Source organism: Callorhinchus milii, unplaced genomic scaffold (assembly GCF_018977255.1).
Source record: "Callorhinchus milii isolate IMCB2004 unplaced genomic scaffold, IMCB_Cmil_1.0 Scaffold21, whole genome shotgun sequence".
Lineage (NCBI taxonomy): Eukaryota > Metazoa > Chordata > Chondrichthyes > Chimaeriformes > Callorhinchidae > Callorhinchus > Callorhinchus milii.
This window is the reverse complement of record NW_024704762.1, coordinates 10,008,074-10,019,744: the sequence shown is the minus strand read 5'-3', so window position 1 is coordinate 10,019,744 and position 11,671 is coordinate 10,008,074. Positions and strand designations below refer to the sequence as shown.

The following is an 11,671-nucleotide window of genomic DNA, read 5'->3' as shown; positions in this document are numbered from 1 at the left end:
TTTGATCGTGTGTACGGACACCTCCTGCTTCCCCCCCCCACCCGGCTCGGACCCAGCTCTGCCAATAGTTAAGCGCTCTGAGCGGCTACCCTGCGGGGAGGACGCTAGATAAGTGCAAGTTATTGTTGTTGTATTAATTATGTTTTGCAAAGCACTTCGAGAACTTATTTATTTTTATGTGAAATGCTCCACGTGAACACAACAGCAACAACAACAACAAGATTGCACTGACAGAGCGTCTGTCACGTCGGGAGGACGTCCCAAGGCGCTGGACAGTTGGGATGGGACTCGAGCCTTTGGGGGGAAATGGTCAGCGTGAGGGGAGGGAAGGGAGGGAGCGAGGAGGAGGGGGTAGGGAGTCGGATCTCAAATCATTACTGACTACAATCCCGCGTTCTAACGAGCTCTGTGGGGTATAATTGGGGAGAAAGTCATTAGGACCATTGAAGGTTATGTCAATGGCAAGAGGCTAAGGCCGCATTGCACCCTGGGGGTTATAGTCCATCCAGCTCAGGGCAGGAGGAAGAACTACATTACCCAAAGGGCCGACTGGTGCGCATGCGCAGTGCTGGGCGGCGTAAGTCCATCGCGCTTCAGCGTGAAGCACTACATTACCCAGAAGGCCGACGTGCGGTAGTAGTGAGCATGCGCGGTGTTGAGGGTGGGCGCTGTAGGCTGAAGTGGCGGAGGGCGGGGTGAGCGAACTACAGTGCCCAGAATGCATGGAGGCGAGCATGCGCGCTGATGGTCGGGTGGGGTGGGGGCATGCGCAGTAGCAGCTCGCCCTTGCCCGAGCCGCTGAGAGGAATCGCGCGCGTCCAGAGGCCTCGACACTCACCAACCGCCACCAACCGTCTTCCCCCCTCCGCTCCCGGCGACAGTGATGGCCGCTCGCCTCCTCTCCTCGCTCCGCTGCAGGGCTCTGCTGCCCTCGCTCCGGGCCGCTGCCGTCAGGGGCTACGCCGAGGCGGCGCCGGCCTCCGCCCCCGCCGGCCAGATGGCCTTCACCTTCGCTTCGCCCTCAAAGGTGAGGCCGAGGCCTGGGCCTGGCGCTGAGGAGGAGGAGGAGGAGGAGAGCGGCCACTAATATTGATGATGATGATGATGATAATAATAATCCTTACATTTGGCTCAGCGCCTGATCACGTCTTTGAGGCGTCTCAAAGCGCTTCAGAGGATTTACTGTGAAGTGTAGTGACTGTGTTTTGTGTGGTTGGTTGGGGTTGGGGGGGGTGTGGAATTGCGCGCAGCATCGTCCCACACGCAGTTATTATTATCGTTATTAATTAACAATAATGGTATTGATCCCACGCCTGTAATCCCCCGAACCATCCCAGCGCCTCCTCGCAGGATCTCACTAAAGCGTAGTGACTGTGTGCTTTGTCGGCTAACGGAGCAGGTTTCCTTTTTTTTTTAAACTGACGGAGACGCGCTCGTCCCGAGCTTTACAGTATGTTACTGCGAAGCGGCTTCGAGGTGTTTCAGCGCCGTTGGTTGCAGCTCAGCTTTTTTGCCAATCAATAATGGTAGAGTGATAACGTAGTAATCCCCGCGTTTGAGGCAGCGCCGTCTCGCGTCTCCGAGACCTCTCAAAGCGCACCACACAGTACATGCTGTCAAGTATTCTGTGGGCGAAACGCGGCGGCCAGTTGCGCACAGCAGCGTCCCCACGAACCGTCGTGGATTGAAGTGACCAAATTTTTTTTTGTGCCCGCCATGGGATGTAGCAACCTGGCACCAATTAGTCAGTCTCCCGGTAACGTGCGGCTGGGTGAGCTTTTTTCCATTGCTTGTTAGTTGATTTGTTTGACGTTGTTCCTCTCAGGTCTTCTACAAAGAAGCCAATGTGAAGCAAGTTGACATTCCAACGTTGACGGGAAACTTCGGCATTCTTTCCTCTCACGTACCTACGCTGCAGGTGCTGAAACCCGGCGTCGTGACCGTCTTCGACGAAGAAGGTGCAGCAACCAAGTACTTTGGTATGTTTCTGTTTTTTTGCGAATAAATATCATTCCAAAATGTTTTTCTCAGCTTTTATCCCACGTGTGTCAGCCTAGCACAGTGGTAGCGCTCTCCCCCTGAATCAGAAGGTTGGGGTTCAAGCCCCACGTTGGGACATAGTCTAAGATGACACTCCAATGCAGCCCTGGGGGCGAGTTGCATTTTCTGAGGCGCCGTCTTTCGGATGATGCGTTAAACCGAGGTCACATCTGTCTGTTCAGGTGGACATTAAAGATGCCACTGCGCTTTTCAAAAAGAGAGGGAGTTTCTCTCTCCAAGGGACCTGGCCAACAATCCCCCAAATAAAATTGGTGACTCACTCCATAGCTGATTGTTGGACATTGCTGTACACAACTGGATACTACGATTCACCCACAAAATACACAGTAACTCCACTGGAGTCCTGCCGCTTAGTGGTTAGAGCACTTGCATCGCGAGCGAGAGGACCTGGGTACATTTAATTTCTCTTCTTTATAATTGCAAACCTGATTTATTTCTGGTTATTGGCTATTACCCAAACAGTGAAGCCATCTATTTCCAGGAACAGAAATTAGGAGCTTAATATTGCAATGGCTTTTATTTTTCTGAATTAGTACAAGTAAATGTTACCCTGAAAGATTTGGATGTTTGTCCTGAAAACACATTTTCTTTTAGCATGACATCTAGTGATAGAAAAGTAGAAATGCAAAACAGAGATAATAATCGTAATCCTGTAGTACCTTATCACGTCTTTGACACGTCTCAAAGCGCTTCATAGAATATACTATAAAATGAATTGATTGTATATTTTGTGGGCAAAATGGGACAGTTGTGATCTTTTGACCTCCAGCATCAATATTTTACCATGTTTTGGTTCCATTTTTTTAAAATCCTGGTTCTCAAGGCTGATATTTGCAATGTTCCTGTTACATTTGGCACCCAAATGAATCTATATTTCAAATACATTGCAAAAAAAAGCATTGCATCTAGTTGAGGTTGCAAATTGCTCTACAAAGAAGTGGTGGCGAGATGCTAAGAGTTGAAGGTTTTACACCGCAGGTTTCCATTATAACGCAGTATTTTATGGTCCATTAAATCCCAATTGCAAATCAGCCTGCTTCCTGTGCTTATTTTGCCACTTTTTGGTACGTAAATTTGGGATCCGTACCCCAATTGTGCTATAAGTGAACACGCATTATGATGAGATTCTACCGTATTTAGCTGAAATCCCAAATAATAGGTATTTTTATTATATTGATGTTTGTGTCCAGTCAGCAGCGGTTCTGTATCCGTGAATGCAGACAACTCGGTTCAGTTGTTGGCTGAAGAGGCAGTGCCATTGGATTATCTAGATATAAATGTAAGTATGTGCTTGTGGCAACGCTTACAAACCATTGTTGTGCTTTTGATTTAGATGTATGTCTGGGCTGGTCCATTATTACATTGGTATAGCAGCTAGTTTATATTCTTGGCATTGTATGCCTTGATTGCATGACAAAAAGATTCCATTTACAGAGTGTCAGTGATTGTCAGATAGGCCTGCCTTGCTGAGCCTGAAGTAGTGATGCTGATGCTCTTATGTGAATGTTATGCTGCTTTGCAGACACCGGGTGTATTACGAACACGAACAAAACTGATTCCGCACGCAAAATTAATAAAGGATCCTCATAAACAAGATACTGATGTGATTTCCTGACTTTAAATGTTAGCAATTCACTGTAATAAATTGCTTGAACTTTCCATTATTTATGATGTCATCTGAACTCCCTTCAATTGGATGTCGGTTTTGTAATTGCTTCTGAGTTGTGTGTTGTTTGCTGCCTGTTGCCTTTTCCTGCAAGGTTCCTGAGCTGATTCAGTTTGAAATCATTACAATACTCATTGGATTGAATTTATTCAGAAATCGAAGCAATAGTAATAATAAGTTTGATATAGAGCCTTATCACATCTCCGTGATGTCTCAGAGTGCTTCACAAAACATACTGTAAAGAGAATTGACTCTATATTTTGTGAGCAAAACGCGGCAGCGTCCCACAAACAGTCATCAATTGAGTGACCAAATTATTATTATTTATTATATTAACATTTAACTTCTCAGTTCTGTACAAGAGAGCTCACGTAATGCAACATATATGCCTGTGTTTGTCAAAGAGATTGGTTACGCTAGCCCTTTGTAAAGTGAGTAAGTTGCTAAACACACTAACTACCTAACAGCTGCCCTTTTAAGGATTGCTGTTCTGGCAAACCCACGCCCTACACAAGTCAAGGAGGTGACATTTGATAACCTTGAATAATCTAACCATAAATGTTGCTGCCTGCTATCTGTAACCTTTAATTGGAATTCAGCCTTGTAACTCGGTGTGCAATCTTGCATTCTGTAAGACTAGTGAATAAAAATCAAATTTGCTTTTAGAACAAACCTAAAAACAAATGAAAGCTTCAGATATTTTCTTATTTAAGCATCTGCTGTTGATGTAATGTTTGGTTTACAGGCAAAAAATGTGTAAGTGAAGTGTGGTTGCCTCTTCGTTTACTCACCAAGTGATCTATCGGGTGATTTGGATCAGGATTATTTTTATTGAGAAATTGCACAGTCTTATTTTCTGTGTTGATTATTGTAATGATTTTCACCTTCCAATTAACTGAAAATGAAGCTTGACATTATCTGTGCCACGAAGGCAATAAAAATCTGAATACAATTGATGTTTATGAATCTGCTGTTATCTTAAAAGTTACATTTTGGCTGACAAAGAGTTGGGGCATTTTACTTGGCCTATAACATGAGTGTGTTGTTCCTAACCTGATGTTATAGGTATGCGAATATCTCATTGAATTACAATTCATTTCAAGAAGGAATCTGTGGTTCTACTTGCATTGAATGTGTGATATGTGCACTGAATAAGTATGGTGTATTGCACTGAATAATGTGTGTACAGAATTGTAAAGGTATGGACGTTAGCAAGGTTGCAGCTACTTATCTAATAACTTTTGCAGATATAATAATAATCCTTGCATTTGATATAGCTCTTTTCACGTCTGCTAGATTTCTCAAAGAGTTTCACAGAATATACTGTAAAGTGAATTGACTGTATATTTGGATATAGGAGGAACGGACTGGAAAGGGGTATTTAGATCTTAGGTCAGGTTACATGGACGTCAACTCCACAAGCTGAGTGAATGTCGTATTGTTTTACGCACTTGCATCTGTTCATAAAACGCAAATTCTTTGATGCAATACTCTTTAAAATAATTGTAGTCAAGGAAAACTGATGGTGATACGTCACTGCTTTGTGATCGTACTGAGGAAGATGTCTGAGTAGGATTTGACGAGGTGTGTTTGAACTAATGTTTCAGTGTTAATCAATAATGTTTGATTTGCTGTATGTGCTGCATGCAGTGTTGTGTTAGGACATAGGTTCATAGGCTCAGCTCTGCTGTTGAGAGGACAAACTGTTTAAATGCCAGGCACGTCCCCACAGGGAGGGAAATTTGAAGTAATTAGGATTAGTCTCCATCATCTGGTGTCTGTGTTAAACACAGCCTTGCTGAAGGCCTGAAGCTGGTCCCTCAGTTACTGACTGGTGCCAGACATGTTAGGAACCAAGAAAGCGGCATAAGAACATAAGAATTCGCTTGGCAAAAGAAGACGAAGGTCCATCTAGTTCACCTTCCACCATTCTGGCTTGTCGTGTTGTGTCCCAAACTATACACTGTATCCTGAGATAAATGATAATAATAATAATAATCCTTGCATTTGATATGTTATGTACACAACAATCATTTGAGAAGGAATTTGTTTATAGAAGAATGTGACCAATGTTATACTATGGGATGTCCTCCCAAAGTGAAAGGAGCTATATACATGCAATTTGTTGTTGTTGTTACAACATCAAAGTAACCTTGGTCCTTAGTTCGGAGATGGCATAGATTGTGAGAGAGGGGAGAAACATATGACGTGATGTATAATCTGGCATGAGTACTTTCCAACTGGATTGATTGAGAATTCTTACATAAAACCGCAGCTGTTATTACATCATGTCAATGGGACTGCATAGTTCCTTAGGGGTCAGATTTCTCAGAAATAACCATTGCTAAAATTAGCTCCCCGCTTCATTTTTATTTTTGCTACTTAATGCGAAATGTTTGTAATGTTTCTTAAAATTTAATTCTCGAGGTCTTCTCTGGGGTTCCCCCGTTGAGATGATGCCGATTGATAAAAATGACTAAAATCCTTCGATTGTTGAGTCGGTGCTGAAAACAGCTCCTGTAGCTCAGTCAGACAGTGGGTTAGAGAGCAATTGTAAAGGTCAGATTACTGACGTTGCCCAGAATTATGTTCAAGCTGTTTGAAACTGGCTCAAATAGGTTGTCAGAGTCCAAATCCTTGAGCAGTTTTTAGATCATGCGTATCACTAATAATCCTTACATTTGCCCGTGATTGCATCAGCAAATGTAGCAAATTTCTCTTCCTATTTTCAGGTCTCTGCTGAAGACCTTCCTCTTCGACCGCGCCTTTAGTTCACCTTCCTCCCCCTCCCCCTGGCTCGGCGCCGGGATCCGTTACTGTAAAGCGCTCTGAGATGCCGTCCGGCGTGGAGGGCGCTATATAAATCCAAGTTGTTGTTGTTGCACGTGATTGTTGGGCACCATTGTTTTCGATGGCTTTGCGATGCCTAACTAACCGTGGCTCTCTGATAAAAGGGGCTTGAAAATGTTTTGCTGCAAACCGTATGAACTTAGCTGCAAAATTAACATGGAACCCGTTACAATGAATATTTTGAACGTCTTTCCACAGGCAGCGAAGGCGAACTTGGCGAGTGCACAGGCAGAGCTGTCATCTGCAGCTGATGAGGTGGCTCGGGCAGAGGCCTTAATCAGTATAGAAGCTACTGAAGCAATCATCAAGGCACTGGAGTAGCTGGATTATTGGGTAAGAGCTTATTTGTAAGTCTGCATTTTTTTTCAATCACGCAGTTTAAAGGAGAGAAGCTCTTTAAAATCAACTTAATTGTGCAGCGCCAGATGGATTTTTGAATTGGTCGCAGTGAAAAAGATTACTTATTGTGCTTGCTGTAATGGTTAGAACGCTTGGGGTAACTTAGGTAACATTAGAAGTTAACTTCCAATTCCTGAGTATCAAAAATTATTACATAGGTTTTTAAGACGTTTTCTCTCTACATCCTGATGCTTCCACTTTAAACACATAATCTCCTATATTGCACTGTGATTTAAGATGTTCTTGTTTTATTCTTGATTGTAATCAGCTATTGTGTCAAGGTTGAGGTTTACAGAGAAGGGAGTTTCTCTCTGTGCCCTTGCCAGCAATCCTCCAGATAAATTCATCTCACGTTGCTCTGTGGGGTCTTGCAGTGTGCAAACCCAGCTGCTAGCTGCATTTGCCTACGAAAGCAGTCTCCGCACTCATCCGTAATTACCTGTGAAGCTCTCGGACATGTTATGCTGCTGCCAGTTAATTTTAGGTTAGAATAAATCCTTAACTTCCTGATGCACTGATTCTCGGTTTATATTCATTCAAGGAACAATTGTATATGGAGTCCTGTAGCTCAGTGGTTAGTGGTTAAGAGCGCAAGTGAGAGGGCCTGGGATTGATTCCCGGGCAGGGCAAAAAGTTGGGCAAGTTTTCTTACCCCACACACGCACCTCTCTTTACCTAGCAGTAAGTAGGAACCCGGTTGTTAGTTGATCAGAGGATCGCTTTTCCGGAGGACACTGCTGTGCGCAATTGGCTGCCATGTTTCACCCACAAAATATACGGTCAATTCACTTTACAGTATATTCTGTGAAACACTTTAAGAATTCTCGACGGCGTGATAAAGCGCTATATCAAATGCAAGGATTGTTATTATGAAAAGGCAGAAAGTTGCTGTGTTGCATATTTTGCACAATAGGGGCCACGAGGGAGTCATTTTTAAACGTGAGCTTCTGCTACTTGCCTCCTGGCACTGGAAGTGGAGCATTTCAACCTATTGCATGGCTTAACGGTTTTGAATCGTATCTACCAACCGCTCTATTGGGAGTTGAATGTTCCTTTGAATAGAAGTTTTAGCATTCTACTGCACCCCCAAGGTTTTAAGCAACGTGAATTTAAAATTCATACGGTTAGGAATGAAAATCCCCTGTAGCCTGAAACAGTCCCTGAATGATTTCAGACGGTGTGAAGTTTTGCTTGGTTGTACCGATGCATAAGATTTTGATTGAGGCTTGTGAAGAAGTTGAAATGGTTACAGATGTATTTATTAAAAGCTGCTGTCACTCTTTAGAGTCAGCCAAAATAATATTAATAATCCTTGCATTTGATACAGCGGTTTATCACGTCTTTGAGACGTCTCAAAGCGCTTCACAGTCGTGGATTGAGTGACCAAATTATTTTTTTACCCCCGGAAAAGCGATCCGCCAATTGGCTAACAACCGGGTTCCTACTTTCTGATAGGTAAATGGAGGTGAAGAATCGAACCTAGGTCCTCTCGCTTGCGAGGCGAGCGCTCTAACCACTACGCTCCAGGACTCAACTGTGGTGATTTATGGCCACTGGGTGGCACGCTCTGAACACTGCACGGATTTACAGCAGTGCAGTATTTCAGCAATATCCTACTTCCTCATGAAAGTACATTTTGCTCTGCTTGAAGGTCAGAACCAAGGATGTCCTGAAAATTATCTAATGATTTGCCAAGTTCGATATCTTTGTTCAGCTATCCGTGGGGGTGGGTGGGGATGTATTTCCTTCTATTGTGGCAGGCAATCGGCCGTTCACATTATATCATATACATTTTTTGAGGATAAAGAGCTTCCCTTTTTACTTGCGGATGCAGTGGGTAGCATGCTCTAGGGCTCTGTCGATGCTACTTTGAGCTGTTTGCTAGCAGGTGTGAGTATTCCTGTGACATTTCATTCTTCCATGGCTTTGGCTCAGTGTCTTGTCACAGCGGTGTCTCTGTTCAACAAAGAAGGAAAGCAAATTGCAATACGTTTTTCATATTTTTATCCGGCTAAAGTTTTAAATCGGATTCGCTGACGTTCATTCTTCCCGAGAGCTTGTTTTTTGTATGTGAAATAACTGGCTTAGTTAAATAGTGCAATATCTGGATCCTATATTTGATTACCATGCCATCGATTAAATCACATCACGACACCCCTGACTTTAACCTCCACTTTATGGTTGTGCAGTTGGCTGCGTATGAGAGCCGTCAAGAAAGGGGAAAACATCTTCGAGCAGCAAGAGTGACCGATTGCAGATTCATTTGATTATAGATCGCAGATTACTTTAGGGTGACCCGAACCAAAAAAGGTTCACTACGTTTTCCAGCAAAAAAAATCAGTGATTGTCGACCCTAATAAGTGACATTTAGCAATCGTGAGTCTGGGCGACTGCCTGATATGGGCTCCTTGTTTTGTCTATTAGTGACTCAGTCTCAGAATGTCGGGTGCTTTTAGAGTTCTGCATTTGCAGAATTAATAATTATAACCATCCTTGCATTCGATAAAGTGCTTTACTATGTCGTTGAGACGTCTCAAAAACGCTTCACAGAATATATTGTAAAGTGAAGGGACTGTATATTTTGTGCGACACCCAATTGCCCACAAACAGTCTTGGATTGGGTGATTATGATGCTTTTTTTTTTGGAGGAATTATTACCATCGGAACGCAATCCGCCAATCAACTAACAACCGGGTTACTAATTAATTATTAACACGTCCAAGTAGCAAAAGCTTTAAATGTGTGTTAATATAAATACTCAGAAATCCAATCAAACTTGTATAGACAGTACATTGCCTGATATTTAAAATGTTTATGGACTGAGGGCATATTATCAAACTCTGGCCTATTTTTCTAGCGATGAGCAACAGCTAGTTATTAACTTCAAATGCTGAGTCCCCAGGCATATCATTTTTGTTTTAATGCTTGCGAGTTTTCTGACCTTTTTTTTAAACCTGTTACAGTTTTGTGCATTTTTGTAAAGAGCAAAATCGTCGGATAATTCATTTCTTAAAGGGGAACAGTCCTCCGGAGAGTGGAGGGGAGTGCTGAGTGCCATTTTGAGTGGAAACTGCATCCTCGTGTCTCATGATTATAAAAGATCTGCTCAGGAGAGACGGTGTCTGTCTGTCTCCAGCCATTCCTCTCGAGCGGTTATTTGCATCCTCTAGCTCTGGGCGCCAATACCCTCCTAGGAGCTGACTATGAAGTTCAGTGCTAGGTGGGACAGTTGTGTATTTAGTCTAGTAATAATGATCCTTAATCCTTGCATTGGATATAAAAAATCCTTGCATTTGACATAGCCCTTTATTACATCTTCAAGCCGTCTCAAAGAGTTTCACAGAATATACTGTAAAGTTTAGTGACTATATTTTGTGGGTGAAACGCAGCAGCCAATTTTTCAGCAGTTTCTCACAAACAGTTGTGAATTGAGTGACCAAATTATTATTATTATTTTCGGAAGGATTATTACCCCCAGAAAAAGTGCTTTGCCAATCGACTAACAACCGGGTTCCTACTTACTGCTGGGTAAACAGAGGGATGTGGAGTAAGGAAACTTGCCCAAGGTTTCGCCCTGCGGGGAATCGAACCGAGGGCCTCTTTATTGGTCTGGAGCTGCTTAATCCATCTTCATGCTCAGTGGCTGAGGTTCCAAAGTGCGATCCACCCACAGATTTCCATGGAAATTGGAGGCTCATCAGACCATAAATATGTCTGCCAGAGGTGGGGAAGTTCCCAGTGGATAGACTTGGCTTTGAGCTAAACGCCATGGTTGGGTAGGGAGATAGGAGCTTCACTCTGCCTTTTGCTGTGAATCGACGACACCAACACCGATGAGCTCACTGCTTTTGCACAGTGCGATATCTAGCCTCACCTCCAGTACAGCAACACCCCTGTCCTCCCCAACAATGGAGCGCGGACGATATCTTGTTCCTAACCAGGTGTGCATTGCTCAGACATTTTTGTGTGACTTGTCTTTTTAACTCTTGTCGACTTTCTAGTTCTCAACGTTTCTTTTTTTTTTGCCCCCAGGACTCTCGCTCTCTCCGTGGGCAGGATGATGTCTATCTATCATGGTTATATTGCTGGACCTTGGTTTGGACAGAAGACCATACTGTACAGATATACAGATAATTGAGCCAAATAAACTTTCTATAACCATCACGTTTGCTTTATTTTATTTATTCTCCTGTTTTTATTTTTTTTCACAAAACTAACACTCTTTATCACCCATTCTGATAATGCTTTTATTTACCACTCTGTTCTGGTGTTTTAAGTATCACTAGGAATTTGCTGGAAGGCTGTGGTGTCCAGGTTACACTGATTGCTATAAATAGCTATGTCTCAAACAAGGTTGCTGTTTCCACACCCCACATCAATAATAATTTGGTCACTCAATCCGCACCTGTTTGTGGGACACTGCTGTGCGCAATTGGCTGCTCACAAAATATACAGTTACTACAACTTACGGTGTGTCCTGTGAGGCACTTTGAGACATCCCAGCGATGTAATCAGACACAATATCAAATGCAAGGTTTATTTATTATTAATAATCTTCTCCAAGTTTTACTTTATTTTAAATCAAGTGGGTTTTTTGCAACTCAGGAGTTTTGTTACTTGCGCACAAGACAGTAGTACAAAGAGATGTCACAGTCTAGAGGGTGCTTTTACATTAAAGCCTCTGTTCCGAGTGCT

General features: G+C 43.1%; 1 protein-coding gene across 2 annotated transcripts; it reads left to right on the top strand.

Moving 5' to 3' along the window:
* The first annotated feature begins 753 nt into the window (after nt 1-753).
* On the top strand, nt 754-11,140 carry atp5f1d (ATP synthase F1 subunit delta). 2 transcript variants are annotated; one of them, XM_042342876.1, is made up of 5 exons: nt 754-1,027; nt 1,826-1,979; nt 3,252-3,340; nt 6,776-6,924; nt 11,009-11,140. In XM_042342876.1, the coding sequence occupies exons 1-4, from the start codon at nt 884-886 to the stop codon at nt 6,896-6,898; spliced, it is 510 nt and encodes a 169-aa protein (XP_042198810.1). In that variant the 5' UTR covers nt 754-883; the 3' UTR covers nt 6,899-6,924; nt 11,009-11,140. The 2 variants fall into 2 exon arrangements, with proteins under 2 accessions (XP_042198810.1, XP_007897129.2); XM_007898938.2 differs by having other exon boundaries at nt 756-1,027; nt 6,776-6,910.
* The last annotated feature ends 531 nt before the right edge of the window (nt 11,141-11,671 follow it).